General features: G+C 42.1%; 1 protein-coding gene across 1 annotated transcript; it reads left to right on the top strand.

Annotated features, from left to right (window-relative positions):
- The first annotated feature begins 5,810 nt into the window (after positions 1-5,810).
- On the top strand, positions 5,811-8,282 carry LOC147421477 (uncharacterized). Its single transcript, XM_086503569.1, has 4 exons — positions 5,811-6,236; positions 6,744-6,764; positions 6,914-6,969; positions 7,049-8,282. The coding sequence occupies exons 1-4, from the start codon at positions 6,123-6,125 to the stop codon at positions 7,179-7,181; spliced, it is 324 nt and encodes a 107-aa protein (XP_086359695.1). The 5' UTR covers positions 5,811-6,122; the 3' UTR covers positions 7,182-8,282.
- The last annotated feature ends 13,950 nt before the right edge of the window (positions 8,283-22,232 follow it).

Genomic DNA, 22,232 nt, shown 5'->3' with positions numbered 1-22,232 from the left:
ACAAACACAACCATTATGTAGATGTATTATGAGATTGGTTCCTTCTTTCCTTTAGGGAGAGAGAGGGAGAGAGAGAGAGAGAGAGAGAGAGAGAAGACACCACCCTCTTAGGGTCCCCTGTCACAAGGCTGTGACAGATAACTAACTTTATTTGTTGGTTTTCTTTATGGAATTTTTATTTTATTTTTGGACGCCTTGATTATTTGACTACTCGTACTTTACCCAAATAAGCAAATCGGGCTTGACATAAAGCCATTAAAATTGAGGATGTCAAGGGTGCATTCCTTAATGGCACTCTTACATCGGAGGTATATGTTGAGCAACCGCCGAGCTTTGCGAAAGCCGGCTACAAGGACTGGGTTTGTCTACCATACAAGGCGCTCTATGGCCTGCAGCAAGCTTCACGGTTCTGGTATCAGAGGATTGATGAGTTCTTCATATCTCTCGGATTGAAGCGTATTTTTGGGATACCAACTGCTACGTTGCTTCCCAGGGCAGTTTGATTGCTATTGTTATCATATATGTGGACGACTTACTTTTCACAGGTTCTTGTACGGACACGATCCGTTCCATCATGAAGGCTCTAGAGACGACTTTTGAGATAACGGAACTTGGATTGCTACACTTCTTCCTTGGTTTTGAGATATATCAGACCTCTCACGGCATCTTCTTCTCTCAATGGAAGTACGCCAAGGACATTTTGGACCGACACAGAATGGGACAGTGCAAACCTATTGGCACTCCATTAGAACCCGGGGAGAGCCTCTCTGCATGATCCTTCATCATGGGTTTTGACCAGACACAGTATCACAATGTTGTGGGTTGTTTAGTGTGGCTCACCTATTCACGCCCAGACATTTGTTATGCAATTTTCACACTCAGTTCCTTTTCCTCCAAGCCTCGACAGCGGCATTGGAAATGTGCCCTTCGCACAGTGCGGTATGTCTCCGACACAGTGGATCTGGGGATCTTCTATCGTCGTTCTCGCGGTTTCACCTTGCGTGGTTGGTGCGATTCGGACTAGGCTAGTAATCCCGACACCCGGTGTTCTACGACAAGAGTAGTTTTCACACTCAGCTCGGGACCTATTTCTTGGAGCAGCAAGAGGCAACCCACCGTTGCGCTCTCTTCTATAGAGGTGGAGTACCGCACAGCTTGCTACGCTGCGTGTGAAGGCATTTGGTTACAGAGACTCTTGGGGGAGCTCGGGTTCCCACAACAGCTACAACACTTCTTTCGTGCAACAATCAGAGTTGCATTGCCATTGCCAAGAATCCAGTGTTCCATAAACGGACCAAGCACATTGAGGTTCAATATCACTATGTTTGGGAGCGGATTTTGGTGGGTGACATCAGACTGGTTTACTGTCCTAGGGCGGACAATGTGGCAGACATCTTCACAAGAGCTGCTTCTCAGCAGATCTTGGCCTCACTACTTCGCACCCTCTTTTCTTCAGCATCCAGTGTTGAGAGGGGGTGTTAGAGTTCATCCTCGGTTGCTTGCTCATCCTTTCTTGAATGGCTAGTTGTGTCCCGGGTTGGCCACCCACTTGCATGCCATTTTGTCCTCTTGTTACATGGTCCAGATGGTGCCCACACTTGTCCGCACGGCCACTACACACACACACACACACACACACAATGATGGTCGGAGGACACACCTATGTTACATCTGTTTTGTCATGGGCCGATTCCGGCCTCTAGTGGACATTAAAACTTCATACATCATTCTTTCTTTCTCTTTCTTTCATTGTCACACACTGCACACTGCACTCTCTCTCTCTCTCTCTCTCTCTCTCTCTCTCTCTCTCTCTCTCTCTCTCTCTCTCTCTCTATTGCCACATACGCCAGAGTACAATTGAGACGCACAAAAGACTGCATTTGACTTGAATTAAATAGAGCAGCCAACTTGCGTGAATCTCTCTCTCTCTCTCTCTCTCTCTATATATATATATATATATATATATATATATTAGCAAATTTAGCATTGGATTCTGGTCTGCAGTCACGACGCGACCTCCCTCTAGGCACCATATATATGGGTGGCCTGGGGGTCATGTACCAGCATGTCTTGTGTATACAGCTTTACCTGTTTGGTGGTTTATCTTCCCTCGAGTTCCAGCGTTTCCTCTCTCTCTCTCTCTCTCTCTCTCTCTCTCTCTCTCTCTCTCTCTCTCTCTCTCTCTCTCTCTCTCTCCCATCTCACATGTGATGCCCCTCTCGTGGGCTTGTCATATGAATGTACAGTTGTGTGGTTTCATGTAACATTTAATGGCCTAATAACTTGTGTGTAGCGGAAATGAGCATGAACATAGTGGGCATTTCATTACAATAGATTCCTAATGAGAATTACAAGAGTGCTTGGGTGGAGAGAGCAACAAAAAGCATAACACCTAGTTAGATAGCATGGACAATACTTTCAAAAGAGAGAGAAATTAAGCTAATGACAACAATTGAGGACCGGATTTGCATGGAGCCAGTCCCCCCTCCAAAAGGCTTTGTATTATGGTTTCTCCCATCAAGAGAGACATTGTACAATACAATTCTTTGTGTTCCTTCAAGACTAGCTAGTGCAATGAAGATGAAAGCTTCATGCACTAAGCAAAAAACTTAGCAAACACAACTTGAATTATCCCCGTTCTCAGACCCAAGACCTCACACACCTTCGAAGATGGTGAGAGCTACAGGGTATGAGAGTAGATTGAGAGGAAGAATGAGTATCTTACGAGAAAGATGTACATCTCCTCACATAATCACTCATATTAGCATAGCTTTAGCTTAGTAATTAGCTTGGTAGAGGAGATGAGCATGCATTGAAGCTTGGCTCTTGGTTGGATTTGCATCCACAAGCCAAGAGTGTGTTGATGTAGGCTTCTATCTCACAAGCTTGGAGTAGGTGATGAGCTCTCCATTAAAGCTTGGGAAGAGATAGTCTTCTTTGCTTCACACATAGACTGTGTGTGAGTGTGTGTGTGTGTGATAATTCCTTGCAAAAATCAGCCCCCTCTCTCTCTCTTGGGCGAGCCCTCTTGCTATTTGCTCTTGCTGAGCCCTCATTGGCTCTCCCCAAGTCAAACCAATGATTATTAAGCAGCATAAGTGATAGCCTTCTGACATGTGTCCCCCTTTCCCCTTTTGTGAGAGCTTTAGGTAATTAAATAATTTAACTAAACTCTCATTGGACCCCTTTGACTCTTGGCCAATAGGAATCAGGCAAGCCATTGGGCTCCTGAATGCTCATTGGACCCCTTGTGAGACTGCCCAATAGTCTTCCAGGAGACTTAATTCTCATTGGTTTCTTTTATTAAATGTTTTTTAAATTAATTAAACTAGATTTACTCTAGCTTAATTCTCATTGGTCCACTTCAAGGGTCACCCAATAGAAACTGGGCACACCTTGTGGGCATCTGGCGTAGGGAGCTGACATGTGTCCCTCATTCCCTTTGTGTAAAGGGAGCCTGCGTGTGTGTGTGTGTGTGTGTGTGTGTGGCTTTCTCTCTCATCCCCTACTCTCAAGGCTCGCCCCCTCCCATGTAGGGATATGCCAAGACTTTTTAGTCACACACAAAGCATCCAATTTCCTCTAGGTTTGACCTTTGGACACAACCTTTGAATTTTGGAACCTTAGCATTTTGGAAGTCTTAATGGGCTGAACCTTAGGGTCTTTTTAGCCCATTGTTACACATGGCTCTTTTGCAGATGGCCCCCCCTTTGGATCCCTATTTTCCCTCCTTTGGATCCCTACTATGGCCGGTCTGCTAGCTTAACAAATATTCTAGCTTTTTCTCCCCTGGCACTTCCCCACATTAAATTATCAGTTTAATATAAGAAAATCATTTAGGAGAATTAGATATTGATTATTATGACATTTCATGCTCTATGGCTGAGGCAAGAGTCCCTTGAACGGGTACCGAAATTGCTAATTGCAATTCCAAGCAGGTACTCGCGAGGAAAACGTTGTTTTCCTGAGATTCCTCGCATGAAATCTCGAGAGATTCAAGGGGCAAGTAACCCTACACGTGCGGAAGCCTGCAGGCTACTCACACAAGTGATTGGCATGCAAAACGGAGCCGAAACAGGAAAATACAGCCTGCTATGTATTTTTGCAGGTTTAGGGTTTCGGTCATTTTTGGTGTCATTATGCTCCAATAGCTTCAGCGAAGCTCAAGGGATAGTGCACAAGAGATTTGGAATGTTAGGGAGGCCTAAAAATAGAAAATTCAACGCGCTAAATTTTCTCACCAGGCTCTTAAAAGTGCACGATTAGGTGTGGGAAGACACCTCTAGCATAAGAATTTGGTCCGAGGTACTTGGTTCTACAGAAATACTGTTGAAATTGGTCCAAGAGTGTGAGTTGTACTCTCACTAAGTTTGGGACAGCTTTGTAACCTTGATCATTTACTTTCCTTCAATTTATATTAAAGAAACACTGCAAGGGGACAGTCTTTGGGGCCTATAGGGTGTCATTGTCCAAGTTCACGAGCACTCTAGCTTCCCGGGGAAATTTTCAGCTTCGTGTCATTAAGTGCAGGTAAAGTTTAGACGACATAAAAGTGGGTAAAAGTTTTGGTTTACCGCCCTTTTGTAGTTGAACAGGCCGGTTTTACCCCCCACATGTTACGGGAGCAGTATTTACTTTTATTGATTGCACAAATGGGAGTATAAACTTGTTTGATCCGAAGCATCCTCTTACTCTAGCTTGTGACCCTATCTCTATCCCTAGGCTCTCTTATAAAAAACAAAACAAACATCCATTTTATTGCTTTTGTTGTTGTTTTTCTCTTTTCTTTTTGTCAAAAAGAAATCCCAAAAAAGTAGCTTTTGTTGTGTTGCCCGGATGGAGGTTTTGACAACTAAGATGGCTTCAAAAGGGGGGACACCTGATGAGAAAGCTCCCGGCTCACTTTTTCTCCTCCCACTTTTGGAAAGTAGTTTGGACCCAAAAACCTACGCACACGAAATACACAATCGCGATTTCTTGTTTTTCCTCTAAGAACAACTCAAAAGCAACATGCTTTCTGCATGAGCTTGACACTCCCAACACACATCCTCCACATCAACTATACAAATCTTGCACCAGAAGAAGAGTTTTACTTTAGCCGGATAGGAGCGGCATCTTTGGCTACACAAATTTGAGAAAAATTGAGCCAAAATACACAGGAACTCTACACTAAAATCCTAACAAGCCTGTGTTTAATTATCAAAAAATTGATACAAAACCCAATCTAACACCTGAATGGAACCTCAACCCTTCATCCTTGTTTGATCCCAAGCATCCTAAAACTCTTAGCTTGTGATACCCTATCTCTATCTCTAGGCTCTCTTATAAAGAAGCAGAACTATCCGCTTGATTTCTTTTATTTTTGTTTTTCTCTTTTCTTTTCATCCAAAAGAAGCCCCAGAAAAGTAACTTTTGTTGTATCGCCGGATGGAGGTTTTGATTGCTCCGTTAGCTTCAGAAGGGTTGTAAAACTCCACGACACTTGGTGAGAACACTCCCAGTTGACTTTTCTTCCTTCTACCACTTCCGAAAAGTAGTTTGGACCAAAAAACTACGCGCACGAAAGACGTGATCGCAATTGCTTGTTTTTTCTCTAAGAAGAACTCAAAAGCAACAGTCTTTTTGTATGAGCTTGACACTCCCAACACACTTTCTCCACATCAACCATTCGCATGGTTTTTCATATCGTGAACGCATAGCATCACGCCAACGTGTGTCTACGTGATCGGCATGCCTATTCACATGTGTCTCTTTATCTCCTATAAGAGGGGCTCTTGTATCACACTTTCATCAATCAATTCAACCAAAAATAAAATCTTCCCTAGTCTCTTGGATGCAAGTTTCAGTCTTGTTGATGAAGTTTAAGTGCTTAATCAAGGATTAGCAACACTACTCCTCACAGTAGTACCAGAGCAACTTTTATTTGGGGACCCATGGGAAGTGTGCCTTACACCCTCATCGCTAGCATCTTCACCCTCGCACCTTCTCAAGCATTGTATGGAAGCGGAAGAAAGGTGGTTCCGTATGTCGATGCCTAACCCTCACATGTAGCATTTTATGTACTTCCGAGACACTCCCTTGCTTCGAGCACGCAATTGGAAGGACCTGCAATAGTCGGAGTGATGGATGTGCTGATTTCAATCGGTGCACACATGGTGGCCTTTGCACCCCACGTGGAGCATCTACCCTTCTCTTATGCTGATCACACCCCCTCCTCACTTTACATGCGTAGAATCGTATCCCCTGGTCAACGGGCCCACCTCTCCAATTTTATGTTGCCCTTTTAATTTTCCACAATTTTTGCATGTGAATTCTTGCACACTTTCACACTCGTCGGACATATTTAAAAGAAGACAAAAAGACCAAATTTTTTAACCAAGTCTCTGAGGCTGGTACTGTGCTGAATTCTCAGCTAGCTGCATTATGATTGTGGTACTTTACAAAGGTTTTGGTGCTATTAGCACAGTTTCAAGTCTTTGAGCCTGGTCGTGTGTTGAATTCTCTATGAGCTGAATTCTGATTTTGGTACTTTACAAAGATTTTGGTGCTATTTGCACAGTACCAAGTCTTTGAGGCTGGTAGTGTGCTGAATTCTTTGCTAGTTGAATTCTGATTTGGGTACTTTACAAATGTTTTGGTGGTATTTGCACAGTACCAAGTCTCTGAGGCTGGTAGTGTGCCGCATTCTCTGCTAGCTGAATTCTGATTTTGGTACTTTACAAAGGTTTTGGTGCTATTTGCAGAGTAACAAGTCTTTGAGGCTGGTACTTTGCTGAATTCACTGCTAGCTGAGTTCTCATTACCAAATTTGGAACTTTAATACTAACTGTTGGGTCTGGTTATTGTAACTTTCAAAGCTTGCATCTGTGTGTAATCTTCATGGATTGTAACCTACATTGTTTTCGTATCTCAGGTGGAACTGTACAAGAGTTTCAAACAAACGCACCCCACGATCGAGCTGTCTCTTAGGTCTTTTGAGGCCCTGAAGCCATTCTTTGTTCGAAAGCTAAAAGAACGGTATACTTATTGCTGTGTGTATCATGTGCAGATGCTATTCCTCAAGGAGGCTTTCAATCACATGCGCCAAAATAAGTTTGGGCATCATGGAAAAGCTCATAATTGCAGATGTGACGTGTGTTGTAGCATTAAGGATGCAGCTAAGTGCTCTGCAAATCAGGTAGTATGGCAGCACACAAGTAGTTTGTGGGAGTCCATCTTGTGTCCAAAGCCGGTTGACAACGAGTTCCATGCAAAGAAATGCTTGGTTGGGGAATTATTTTAATGTGGGGTGACCACGTTGCCCTTCTATCCAGTGAAACAGTTTATCAAGGGCAACTTCATCTTTCGGAGGCAGGCACAACATTTTAAGGAAAGTATGCTTAAATTTCCTAACAATGTTCTTGTGTCAGTAATTGAATCTGCGGAAAATTACCCCTTCAAAATACAGAATGAAATACATTTGATGCATTGGTGGTCAACACAAGTAACAATCCTTGTGCATATCATATATGTTAGAAATTTGGGATGTGTCGTAGAGAAGACATTGCACTTCTACATATCTGATGATAGGCAGCATGATACTTTGTTTGTGAAGCATTGCTTTATGCTTCATGACAGGTGGCTAAAAGATCAAGGGCACCGTTTGCGCTATCATTGGGTGTGGTCAGATGGAGCAGCTTCGCAAGTCAAGGCACGGCGACCTTTTTACTTTGTTTCCAGGTACCATCAATTGACAGGCTTGCACATGATGTGGAACTTCTCCGCATCGGGACATGGAAAAGGGGAGCACGATGGAGCTAGTGTTATCATCAAGAGAACACTAACACATGGAGCTGAAACCAGATGGGGCACCGATGATGGGTGCAGCTGATGTTGTTAATTTTCTGAAGGCAAAATTTGAAGACACAGCTCGATCACAGAGATCCAACACAAAGAGAGTGCTTTGGCTGGTTTCAAAGGATGAGGTGCAAGGGGATATCCAGTGGGAATGTCAACGAATACAAGGCTCGCGTGCGACCCATTGTGTAGATGGTTATTCCAATGAGGACCCATGCGGGTCTCAAAACAATCCAAAGCCTTTCGAGTTCCCTTGTGTGGATATCCATTTCCTCATTTGTCCCAACTCTCAACGTCATTAGACTAGGTTGTGCTATCATCCAGGGCCGACTGTTGAAGCACTCTAGTGATCCTCCTTGGTTCAAGGATGACAACTCCTTTTTCCCTACACAGTGTCGGGCATGGCAATTGTTACGTTCCGTTAAGAGGAGTGTTGTTACTTACTACTCATAATCCCTCAAATTCCCATATTTTTTATTCCCATTCCCCAACTCGGATTCCCTTCCCACTTGGAAGACTTATTTAGTGAAACATAAAATTTGGTGATCAATTTCGGCCATCTAACCCTCTGGATCCGCCTGCCCACTGAACCTTTCGGTAAGTGTATATTTCCAAGGTCGTATTATCCTACTATATAGACAATTTGAAAGCAAGGAAATCAATTCAAGACATGTCAAACCGTCCACTACATCATGCAGTTGTTACATATCCTTGGAATGTACACTTATCAGGCATGTTCCCACCTTTCCAACATGTTATGTATCTTAGGTATACAAGCAAACACACTTATACCTTGTCATCCTTCCTCAACAGGTCCCAGATAACTAAGGCCTCTACCGCTTCTCCAGAGTAGCTCCTTCACAAAATTCCCATTTAATCAGTGTGGAAAAGGCTTTATTCTTACCTTTAAGTTCCTTTTAAAAATTATACTGAGAGGTGGAGCTACAGTCCGGGGTGGGTTGGACGAGCGGGATAGCCCATATGGTTCCTAGCCTTTCCAGGTTCAATTTTTCCATGTAAACAATTCAATCAAGTTCCTTAATTATGCACATATTCCTCCCAAAAACCCATGATCCATAGATCATCCAACCGCCCCTTTCCCATTGGCATCGGGCCTCCCCGGACTAGGCTGTTTTTCAATGACGCCGCAGACGGGTACACCACCCGGCCGGGTACCATTCATTCCAGTCAAGGATATGAATGAACATCAAGATTGACCAAAACAAACATCCACTTCAACAACTCCCGATTCTAGCCAGATAGAATCATTCTTCCTGTTGAAGTCCCAAGGTATTCCTGGTATGTGGCCCCAGATCACTTAATGTGGGAGAATAAACGGGAACAAGTGTTAAGATATAGATATGTGCTTATAGATCTATTTCAACACGGGGCCAATGGTAAAGGGGCCCAAAAGGGAGATGGTCTATCAAAGAGCAAGGCTAACCAATGGAGCATAAGACCTTAGGGTTAGCTTCAACGAAGACCTCCAATAAATGTGTGAAAAAGTCCTTTGACCTTAGGTAAGCTAGGGCTGAGCTTGAGGTGGGAACCCGGCCCAAGCTCGAGGTGCTTGTCCTGCTTGAGGTGCTTGTCGTGCTTGAGGTGTTTGTCATGCTTGAGGTGCTTGACTTGCTGCATGATTAAGGTACTTGAGGTGCCTTGAGAAGCTTGCCTGAGATGCTTGTGGGAACACCCCCTAGTTCAAGTGCTTTGTCATGCTTGGTGAGTAAGGTGCTTGATCACCTAAAGTCAAAAGCATTCCTACAAGAGGGGGGGCGAGCCCTTTTCCTAGGGGCTAGAGAGAGAACACCCACTCACACACACAAGGGAAGCCCCATCTTGAAGAGGCAGCAAGGACACATGTCAGGTCCCTACCCATGTTACCTTCATGTGTTGCTTGAAGCCTATTGGCTAGGCTTCAAAGGGGTCCAATGATAAATTACTTGAATTATCTAATTGATTTTGCATTTATCAAGTCCTCTCTCTCAAAGGGGAAAGGGGGACACTTGTCCCAAGGCTACCCATGTTGCTTGTAATGGCTCCTGCTTGTGATTGGCTAGGCCTGGAGGGGTCCAATGAGCTTCAAGCATGAGCTACAAGGGGGGGTCGACCCAAGCTAGCTAGGGGCTTGCTTGAGGGGTATACTCACCCACACACACTCACAAGCACTCTCATTGTGTGCTATGCAAAGTGCAAGAGCTCCCTCTCCAAGCAAGTAGAGGTTGAGAGCCTACACCAACACTCTTGGCTATGGAGTGCAAATCCAACCAAGAGCCATGCTTCAATGCTTGAGCTTGTCATCTCCTTCTTCTTCATTACTATGCTATTATGTATGCTAGCAACAAGAGTATGATAAGTGAGGAACTAGTTCTTTCTCCTATGAAATGTTTCTTCTTCCTCTTCCCTACCCTCATTCCCTGCTAGCTCTCTCCACCTTCGAAGGTGTTTGAGGTCTTAGGGCTGAGGCTTGGGACAATTAAAGCTTTCTTCGAGTTCATGTTATGCTATGATTGTGATGCATGAAGCTTTCCATCTTCATTGCATCACCTAGGTCACAAGGAACACAAAGAATGTATTGTAACAAGTCTCTCTTAATAGGACAAAATCATAATACAAATGCCTATTGGAGGGGGGACCGGCTCCACATAAATCCGGTCCTCAACTGTTGTCATGTTCTCTAAATTCTCTCTCTTGCAAAAGTATTGTTCATGCCAAGTTGACTAATTGCTATGATTATGTTGCTATCTTCAATTATGTCTACCTGCTATGCTCACAAAGTTATTTCTCGAAAGTATTCTCATTAATTTCCGCTATTCTCAAGTTGAATAGGCTAATTCCATTACATTGGTATCAGAGCTTCTGGTTTCTCTTTTCTTGCTTAAGAAGAGAGGTCCTTAAGTAGCCTATAAATGGTTGATGTTGTTAATTATAATAGGGTAAGTGGAACTGGGATCTAATATCGGTTTTGTTAAGCCCACTATGTGGGGGATGGTGCACACCTCGGGAGCTTTGGACTTAATAATGGAGTCTTTTTAGACTTGCCTACGGCTTTACCATTATTGAGCCACAAGAAGTCCGAAAGGAGCTAGCCCTTGGCAACTCTCCTATGTTAGACCTACTCCTCTACTCTCTATAATTAACCACTTTGAGCCGTGGGTGCAGATACTTAAGAGCCAATTTTCAAAGGCTAAGAGGAGTGGCAACTAAGGTTTTGAATTGCCAAAGCATACACTAAGTACATACATAAAATTTTGTTAACATAGCTGACAATAATCAAGAGAGTATAATGAACATTGATAGCTTTGATTTTGCACATGAAGGTGCTAATGATGATGCTCCCATGTTTGTGAATTATCTTGTGAGTAGGTTGCAACAAGCTATGGGCAACCCTACTTTGCAAGCCGAAGTTACTCAACAACTTCGTGCCTATGGAATTTCCCTTCCTCTCCAAGAGGAGAGAGAGCTAAGGAGGCCTCTTGAAGAGACCCCCAAAAGAAGACTCTCTCCCATTCGAGAGGAGGAATCCAAAGAGAAAGAAAGCAATGAAAGTCTAAGTTCTTCTGAAGATGTGGCTCCACGAAGAAGGCGGTCTAGACGATCGCCTACTCCTCCCAAGAGGAAAAGAGCAACCCATAGTCCTCCTCATCACTATGAAAGGCAAGAGAGGAAACAAAGGAAGAAAAGGGCTAGGAAGAGGTCACCCTCTTCTCCTTCTTCTTCACCTTCCTCCTCTTCCGATGAAAGTTATGGCTATTCTCCTAGAGAATACAAGAGGGGAGGACATCGCAAATCATTTTCTGCATGGCGAAGGTCACAAAAGCTAAAGAAGTTCAAGGAGGGAGGAAAGAGTATCTCTTTTCTCACCTACGATGGCACCTTTGGTGCTACCGACAAAGTCTTGGCCTTCATCCAGCAATTTGACGCGGCCTTTGGGGACGAGGGCTTCACAGAGTCCTCCAAGCTACGTCATGTAGCTATGTACTTCCAAAAATCAGCTCGTCAATGGTGGGCTAGCCTTCGTGGCAATGGAGAAGCCCCAAAGACATGGAAAACTCTACGAGTTTCCATCATGAAGCAATTTCTGCCAATCGATAAAGTTCTTACCGAATGGCGCGGCTTGAAGCTTCTCTCTCATGAGTCTATCAACAAGTATGTAGACAAGTTTTGGGATTTACATCTCAAAGATACTATCTTTCAAAAGATAGACTTTGCCGAGCAAAGACAGCAATTCTGTGTGGGATTACCTGAAGAGATGGCCGAATACATCAACTCTCAACGGCCCGGTACTATTACCGAAGTAATCCACCACACCATGGTTGCTTCACGCATCAATTTCCATCAAGGGGCTAGATGTAATGTCAAGCCCATGGAAAACAAAGATAAAAATGATGCAAAGGGGAAATCCAATGCTCAAAATAATTCCCAAGGCACTTCCAACAACAACAACAACAACAACAATCGGTCCAAGGAGAAGGGAGTTTACAAAGGTAAAAACAAACTCTCTCCTGAAGAGCTTGAAGCTTTTCGCAAGGACCATAAGTGTTTCAAGTGTGGAGAGCAAGAATATGGCTATCGCTCTTGCCCCAAGAAGGCTCTTGCCCCAAGAAGAATACTCGCAATGAGACTCCTAGAGCTTCCACCATCGAAGCTCCAAAAGAGGATGCTCATTGCAAAGGATCATCACTCTCCTATGCTTGGGGAAAGGTAAGAGAGCATGATGCCTTCATCTTGTTTGACCCTGGCTCTACTCTTAACTTCATATCAATAGAGTTGGCCACCAAGTTGGGCATTCAAGCTTTTGAGATGGGAGATATAGTAGTCGCTGATGCAGCTTTCAAGGGACAACAAGCCTCCGTTACTCCCTTGATTGGGAAGTTGAGGCTTCATGTCCAAAGCTATGTCGACAAAGAAGACTTCTTCATCTCTCCTCTCCAACATCAGGATGTTATCCTAGGGGCACCATGGTTTGATAGCATGGCTGCCAACATGAAGTTCCTTGAAAGGAGAATTTACTTCACTTACAGGGGAAAGAACATGTATATAGATGCTAGTGAGCGTGGTCGCACTATTCCACTTGTAAATCCTCTTTCTTTTGATAAATCAATGAAGAGCTCAGTTTCTGCGTACATGATTTATGTCAAAGAGTCTCTAAAAGCTAATAATGTTTCATCAAATGAAAATGATAGGAATCAAGAAGAGTTAGACTTGTCTACTTTTCTAAAAGGATTCCAAGATGTGTTCATCGATGATATCCCTATGGACCTACCTCCAAAACGAGGGGATGATGACCATCGTATTGAGCTCCTTCCAGGAAGCTCACCGCCTAACAAACCTCCTTATCGAGTCTCACAAGCTCAACAAGAGGAGATTATGAGGCAAGTATAGGAATTGGTAGACAAAGGGATGGTGGGGCCTAGTTCCTCTCCCTTTTGTTCTCCACTCCTTTTAGTGCAAAAGAAAGATGGTACATACCGTATGTGTGTGGACTATCGAGCACTAAACCATATCACTATCAAAAACAGATTTCCTGTACCTCGGGTAGAAGATCTGTTTGATAAGCTACAAGGCTCTACCTACTTCAGTAGGATTGACCTTAAGAGTGGCTATCATCAAATAAGGATAGTGGATGAAGATATCTTAAAGACCGCGTTTCGCACAACGTTTGGTCTTTATGAATATCTAGTCATGCCTTTTGACTTGACTAATGCACCAGCTACGTTTAATCGTTTGATGGAGAAAATTTTTAGACCATATCAAAAATTCACTGGAGTGTTCTTTGATGATATCATCATCTACTCCAAGTCTTTGGAGGAACATAAGCAGCATCTCCAAGTGATTTTTCAAGCATTGAGGGAGAACAAGCTTTATCTCAACCAAAAGAAAAGCGAATTCTTCCTTCAAGAGATTCAATACTTAGGTCATATTATCTCTAAAGATGGTATCCAAATGGATCCATCAAAGTTAGAGGTAATAAAAGCATGGCCTAACCCAAGAAATCTACATGAGCTAAGAAGCTTTATTGGTATGTGTGCATACTATAGACAATTCATAGCAAAATTCTCTCAAGTAGCAGGACCACTACACGACCAAATTCTCTCAGATTCCTTTTAATCCTAGTGTAAGCTTTTTTTTGACCTTCCTTATATTATCCATTCCTTTGTTCCTAATTCTTTTTAGCTACACAAACAATGTCCCTTAGAAGAAAACAACGTGTCTCGAGAAGTTTATGGTTTTGTTTCATCTTCATCTTATAGCTTAACCCCGAGTTTGCCTAACTAATACGTAATCCCCTTTTGTTTTATCCAATGCAATCCATGGGCCATCTCCATGGAAGCGGTGCGAGTTCCAGTTCTAGTTGCCTACGGGGCATCTCCGTAGGAGCCATCCCTTGCTCCCCCCAAAATCCCCAACAAAACAAACTTGAAATAAAAAAGGAAGAAATAATCAAAATACTAGTAATGCATTATACATAGTGGGACATCTTCTATGCTACCTTAAATGCATTACTTTGACAAATGATCTACCTTAAGTGCATTACTTCTATTCTACCATAAGTGCGTTACTTTGACAAGTGTCTTATTCATGAGAGCATTCTAATGCATTCTTTCTTACTCAATGTGCTCATGAAGAATGAAAGAGATTTGTGCTTAACTTTCCTAGTTCTTATGGTCATGAACTACCTTATTGCAATGTCAAGTATGGTTATGTGAGTGCAATAATGCTTCCACCATCTACCTATATTTATCATTGAATGAAAATATTTTCCAAGTGATGGTAGTGTTGTGGTGTTTCTACTTACTTGTGACCATGTATTATGAAGGCTACTTATTAACTAGCCTCTACTTTGGATTATACAAATGATTATAATTATGCATGTTAAATTGTAGATAATCTAGTTAATTCTTCAATGCATAGCTTGGTTTAGGCCTCTTCTTCTCCTTGAAATTCTCTCCTTCTTCAAAGTTAAACCCACGAAGAACAGGTGACGAGAGCATAGCTTCAAATCCTTTCCTTTGCTTTGAAGGAGAAGAGGTGTTTGGATAATGAGACTCCTCCACTAGTCTCTTCACTTGTCCACTATGATGACCCTCAAAGAAATGTGTTGAAATAATTGATCAAGTAAAGAGAGGATTGAGTATGATCAAGAAAAACTTAAGAGAATGGAAATGATAGATAAGACTACCCTAGTAGGAAGGGGGTAAGAGATAGAGAGTAAATGTTAGGTAATCACTAATGTAAAGAAGAAGGGTATCCTAAGAGAGTTGAGGTATGATTAGGAAGAGAGAATTTCTTCCTAAAGGGAAGGGTCAAAGGTAAAGAGTAAGCTTTACCAATATTAGGCAAGGCTTAGCAAGCTTAAGGAAGTAGAAAGGTAAGGTTAAGGGAAGGTGGAGAAGGGTTCAAAGCAAGAGTAAGATTTAGCAAAATTAATAAATTAGGGATAAGTTTAAGTGAGGATGGAGCTCAAGATTCCATAGCTAGGATTATGTATGCATGTAAAATGAGGAGAGGATTGGAATTTCCCAAAGGAAAAGTGTGAGGCTCTTAGAAGGCTATGGTGGTGGGAGAGCTTATGAGAGAAGTGTAGCAAAATGTATCCCTTTTTCTTCAAAAAGAGGCTTCTTATATAGCAATGGACTCCAAAGCTCTTATAAATTTTAATTTACTAGTTGAGCTAACAAATCCACTCAATTCTAGTTAGAACTAGTTGCAACACATGCTTGTGCTAGCACATCCTTACACTTCCCATGCTTGTTCTTACACTTCTCATGCGTGTCCTTACACTTTACTTGCTTCTCCTTACACTTCACATGCTTATTCTTACACACTTTACTTACTTGACCTCCACTTCACTTGCTTGTTCTTCACTTTATTGGCTTGGTCAACACTTCACTTGCTTACATTCACATGATTTTCCTTACAATTAGCATGCCTCTTCTTACAATTCACATGCTTTTTCTTACAAACCTCAAGTCTCTTCTTACAATTTCTTACAATCGTTACAAGTACTTCTTGTAAGACAAGTAAGATAAAGGGGTACTTTTGTAAGACAAGTGGGCCTAATGAGGTACTTTTGTAAGAAAATTATTTTTATTATTTGAAAGAAAAACAAGTCAATTAAATAAAAGGATCTTTTCTTAATGGGAAAAAAGAAAAGAAAAGTCAATTAAGTAAAAAGATTTTTCCTCTGAGAAAAAGACAAAAGTGGACTCCTCCATATTATAAAATCTAACTTTTGAATTGTGCTAAGTCCACAAGAGGCTTTTCCCATACCTCTCTCTTCAAAACTAATAAGCAAGCTTAGGGATTTTTAGAACATGAACGCACCGGGACATAGTCATTGCTTTAAGTGACCTAGGGTTCTTGAGAAGCACCTTACAAGAATGACTATGTCGTCTATTGCATATACTTCAAGAGGGTGATCCTCTTGCTTAGCTAGCATAATAGTATAGTAGGAGATGGAGAGAGTGAGCTTTCATACACTAGCTTGGATTTGCATCCATAGACAAGTGTTGTTGGTGTACACTTCCTTCATTCTCACACTTGGGAGAGAATGAGACTTCCTTGTGTTCCACACATACACACATAGAGAGAATGCACCATCGATTTCCCTCTCTCTCACACACACAAAATAGCATCTGCAATGCTGGCTGAAAGCGGGTATTGGTGGTACAAAATGTGGTGTCCTTGACAACACAAACCTTTGGTGAATCTGGTATCAAAAAACAATGAAGTATTATGTGATAAAATTCTATTTATTCTATATGATTTATATGTATACTCACAAAGTAGTGGTCTTTTGGAACAAGAAACCGCCGGGTGGGGTCTTTGGAGACGTGGGGTGTTTTTTGGAGCGAGGAGGGCGTGGAAGTGCAGGGCGTGGAATTGCAGCAGCTCTGTGGGGGCAAGCAAATACCATCTCTCTCTCTCTCTCTCTCTCTCTCTCTCTCTCTCTCTCTCTCTCTCTCTCTCTCTCTCTCTCTCTCTCTCTTCGCAAGCTGCTCATAGCTTTTGCACTGTACGCCAATGGAGATACCGGTTTCAGGGTTCTTCTCGTCATTTGATGCCTACGAGCCAACAATTGCATTGGATACTACTCCAAGCATGAGCAATCCAGCCACTTCATCTCTCACAAACCGGACTTACATTAGAGACTATTGGGCTGCAAGGAAGCGTGAACAAAGAAGCAAGGAAAGGGGTCCCAACAGCATTGGGAGAGCTCCAACATGCAAGTCAAGGAAGAATATTTGCACAGCAGTGGCCCGTTATTGGCGCAAGCAAACATGAGGTCTTTTGGCTAGCGAACAAAAGGAGCTCTTCCAAGAACTACTTCAACATAATACATTTTCAAAGCTGCACGTTTACGATGTTGAATCCGGTCTTCTATCTGGCATCCGCAATACACTAACACAGCTCAAGGTCCCTAGTTCTGCAAATGAACTTTTCGTCAAGAAAACCTCTTTGAGCATGGTTTTAAATACTACAAGTGGCTCAGCAATAAATCAGTCTAAAATTGCAACAGTGTTAGGTGTTCATCGTAGGAACATTTCAGCGGCATCTTCTCAGCTACGCATGAAAGATGAGGATGAAGTGTTACCGTTGTCTGTCTGTAAGAGATCACTTCTGGACATCGGAGACCAGGGTCTCTCCTAATAAGAAAGACATTTTTAAACTCAGAATTGAAGAGAAGAGTGTTGTGAGACATCCAATTCATTTTCTAGATGACTCTTAGGTACATCATACCATTTTTTGTTAATGTTGCCTCTTACTTGGGTTATGTATAGTGTGAATAGGTTTGGATTTGGTATTATGCAGCCATGAACATAGTTTCAAGGGGTCCAATTTTACCTCTTGGTGTTAATATTTGTTTGGTAATCTTAACTTTAGAGTACAAAGAGTTCCTAACTTGGTACTTTACAATGCTGTGGCCAATATTTGCACAGTACCAAGTCATTGAGACCTTGGAATTTTGGTACATCATCAAATGATTCCTTGAAGCTTAGAGCTGAACAACACTTAATGCACCAATCTGGATACTATAGAATGACTTGGGTACTATCTGCGCAGTACCAAGTCCATGGGACTGGCATTATCATGACTCTTTGTACTATTCTTTGTTTGGTAATCTAAACTATAGAGTACCCTGAGTTCCCAACTTGGTACTTCTCAAAGTTGTGGGTAGTATTTGCACAGTACCAAATCATTGAAACTTTGAAACTTTGGTACTTCATTAAAGGATTCTTCAAAACTGAGAGTTGTACAACACCCAAAGCACCAATCTTGGTACTTTGCGATTTGCGGGTAGTGTTTGCACATTACAAAGTCATTGATACTTTGGTAGTTTGGTACATCCAATGACCTTAAAAAACTTTAGGCTAATCAGTAGGCAAAGCACTCATTTTGGTACTTTACAAAGGTTTGGGTGCTATTTGCACAGTACCAAGTCTCTAAGGCTTGTATTGTGCTGAATTCTTTGCAAGTTGAATTCTCATTCTGGTACTTTACAAAGGTTTGGGTGCTATTTGCAGAGGACCAAGTGTTTGAGGCTGGTACTGTGTTGAATTCTCTGTGCTATCTGAATTCCGACTTTGGTACTTTACAAAGGTTTTGGTGCTATTTGCACAGTACCAAGTCTGAAAGGCTAGTGCTGTGCTGAATTCTCTGCTAGCTGAATTCTGATTTTGGTACTTTACAAAGGTTTTGGTGCTATTTGCACAGTACCAAATCTCTAAGGCTGGTACTGTGCTGAATTCTCTTCTAGCTGAATTATGATTTTGGTACTTTACAAAGATTTTGGTGCTATTTGCACAGTTTCAAGTCTCTGAGACTGGTACTATGTTGAATTCTCATCTAGCTAAATTCTGATTTTGGTACTTTACAAATATTTTGGTGCTATTTGCACAGTACCAAGTCTTTGAGGCTGGTAGTGTGCTGAATTATCTGCTAGCTGAATTCTGATTTTTGGTACTTTACAAATGTTTTGGTGCTATTTGCACAGGACCAAGTCTCTAAGGCTAGTAGTGTGTTGAATTCTCTTCTAGCTGAATTTTGATTTTGGTACTTTACCAAGGTTTTGGTGCTAGTTGTAGAGTACCAAGTCTTTGAGGCTCGTACTCTGCTGAATTCTCTGCTAGCTGAGTTCTCAGTACCAAATTTGGAATTTTAATACTAACTGTTGGGTCTGGTTATTGTAACTTTCAAAGCTTGCATCTATGTGTAATCTTCATGGATTGTACCTACATTGTTTTCGTATCTCAGGTGGAACTGTACAAGAGTTTCAAACAAATGCACCCCACGATCGAGCTGTCTCTTAGGTCTTTTGAGGCCCTGAATCCATTCTTTGTTCGAAAGCTGAAAGAACGGTATACTTGTTGCTGTGTGTATCATGTGCAGATGCTATTCCTCAAGGAGGCTTTCAATCACATGCGCCAAAATAAGTTTGGGCATCATGGAAAATCTCATAGTTGCATATGGGACGTGTGTTGTAGCAATAAGGATGCAGCTTAGTGCTCTGCAAATCAGGTAGTATGGCAGCACACAAGTAGTTTGTGGGAGTCCATCTTGTGTCCAAAGCCGGTTGACAATGAGTTCCATGCAAAGAAATGCTTGGTTTGGGAATGTTCTTAATGTGGGGTGACCACGTTGCCCTTCTGTCCACTGAAACAGTTCATCAAGCGCAACTTCATCTTTCGGTGGTAGGCACAACAGTTTAAGGAAAGTATGCTTAAATTTCCTAACAATGTTCTTGTGTGAGTAATTGACTTTGCGGAGAATTACTCCTTCAAAATACAGAATGAAATACAATCAATGCATTGGTGGTCAACACAAGTAACAATCCTTGTGCATATCACATATGTTAGAAATTCGGGAGGTGCCGTAGAGAAGACACTGCACTTCTACACATCTGATGATAGGCAGCATGATACTTTGTTTGTGTAGCATTGCTTTATTCTTCATGACAGGTGGCTGAAAGATAAAGGTCACCATTTGCGCTATCATTGGGTGTGGTCAGATGGAGCAGCGTCACAATTCAAGGCACGGCGACCTTTTTACTTTGTTTCCAGGTACCATCAATTGACAGGCTTGCACATGATGTGGAACTTCTCCGCATCGGGACATGAAAAACGGGAGCACGATGGAGCTAATGCTATCATCAAGAGAACACTAACACATGAGGAGCTAAAACCAGATGGCGCACCGATGAAGGGTGCAGCTGATGTTGTTAATTTTTTGAAGGCAAAATTTGAAGAAAAAGCTCGATCACACAGATCCAACACAAAGAGAGTGTTTTGGCTGGTTTCAAACGATGAGGTGCAAGGGGATATCCGGTGGGAATGTCAACGAATACAAGGCTCGCGTGCGACCCATTGTGTAGATGGTTATTCCAATGAGGACCCATGCACTCTACGTTATTCCAATGAGGACCCAAGCGGGTCTCAAAACAATCCAAAGCCTTTCGAGTTCCCTTGTGTGGATATCCATTTCCTCATTTGTCCCAACTCTCAAAGTCATTAGACTAGGTTGTGCTATAATCCAGGGCCGACTGTTGAAGCACTCTAGTGATCCTCCTTGGTTCAAGGATGACAACTCCTTTTCCCTACACAGTGTCGGGCACGGCAATTGTCACGTTCCCTTAAGAGGAGTGTTGTTACTTAGTACTCGCAATCCCTTAAATTCCCATATTTTTGATTCCCATTCCCCAACTCGTATTCCCTTCCCAGGTGGAAGACTTATTTAGTGAAACATAAAATTTGGTGATCAATTTCGGCCATCTAACCCTTCGGATCCGCCTGCCCATTGAACCTTTTGGTAAGTGTACATTTCCAAGGTCGTATTATCCTACTATATAGACGATTTGAAATCAAGGAAATCAATTGAAGACATGTCAAATAGTCCACTACATCATGCAGTTGTTACATATCCTTGGAATGTACACTTATCACGCATGTTCCCGCCTTTCCAACATGTTATGTATCTTAGGTGTACAAGCAAACACACTTATACCTTGTCATCCTTCCTCAACAGGTCCCCGATAACTAAGGTCTCTACCGCTTCTCCACAATAGCTCCTTCACAAAATTCCCATTTAATTAGTGTGGGAAAGGCTTTATTCTTACCTTTAAGTTCCTTTTAAAAATTATACTGAGAGATGGAGCTACTGTCCGGGATGGGTTGGACAACGAGCCTTTCCAGGTTCAATTTTTCCATGTAAAAAATTCAATCAAGTTCCTTAATTATGCACATATTCCTCCCAAAAATCCATGATGCATAGATCATCCAACCGCCACTTTCCCATTGGCATCGGGCCTCCCCGGACTAGGCCGTTTTCCAATGACATCGCGGATGGGTACACCACCGAGCCGGGTACCATTCATTCCAATCCAGGATATGAATGAACATCAATCGCGACCAAAACAAACATCCACTTCAAGAGCTCTCGATTCTAGCCAGATAGAATCATTCTTCCTGTTGAAGTCCCCAGGTATTCCTGGTCTGTGGCCTTATTTCAACCAATGAAAGAAGTAAAGTAATACTGTTGGTCTCTATGTATTGCATGGGCTATCCTCGTCCAAACTCTCTCAAGTTCCTTTTAATCCTAGTGTAAGCTTTTTATTTACCTTCCTTGAATTATCCATTCCTTTGTTCCTAATTCTTTTTTAGCTACACAAACAATGTCCCTTAGAAGAAAACAACGTGTCTCGAGAAGTTTATGGTTTTGTTTCATCTTCATCTTATAGTTTAACCCCGAGTTTGCCTAACTAATACGTAATCCTTTTTTGTTTCATCCAATGTAATCCATGGGCCATCTCCATGGAAGCAATGGGAGTTTCAGTTCTAGTTGCCTACGGGGCATCTCCGTAGGAGCCATCCCTTGCTCCCCCCAAAATCGCCGACAAAACAAACTTGAAATAAAAAAGCAAGAAATAATCAAAATACTAGTAATGCATTATACATAGTGGGACATCTTCTGTGCTACCTTAAATGCATTACTTTGACAAATGATCTATCTTTAAGTGCATTACTTCTATTCTACCATAAGTGCATTACTTTGACAAGTGTCTTATTCATGAGAGCATTCTAATGCATTCTTTCTTACTCAATGTGCTCATGAATAATGAAAGAGATTTGTGCTTAACTTTCCTAGTGCTTATGGTCATGAACCACCTTACTACTATGAGGGCCATACCCCGGACTCGACCGTACCCAACTTCCCTAGTCCTTCAGACCGTTCCAGGAATTGGACTACGTCTATCAGCGGGTATCCCTCCCGCTTGAGACCGACAACCAAAGATACCTTTCTGACATTGCCAATTCTTAAGAATCCAAATAATAAATCCCAAACTTTCTCTGGGTAAACATCTAACTATTCAGCCACTCTCAGTCGTTCTCACCCAA

Source organism: Adiantum capillus-veneris, chromosome 27, assembly GCF_014529385.1.
Source record: "Adiantum capillus-veneris isolate H3 chromosome 27, ASM1452938v2, whole genome shotgun sequence".
Taxonomy (NCBI): domain Eukaryota; kingdom Viridiplantae; phylum Streptophyta; class Polypodiopsida; order Polypodiales; family Pteridaceae; genus Adiantum; species Adiantum capillus-veneris.
This window is presented reverse-complemented; position numbering and strand designations above follow the sequence as displayed.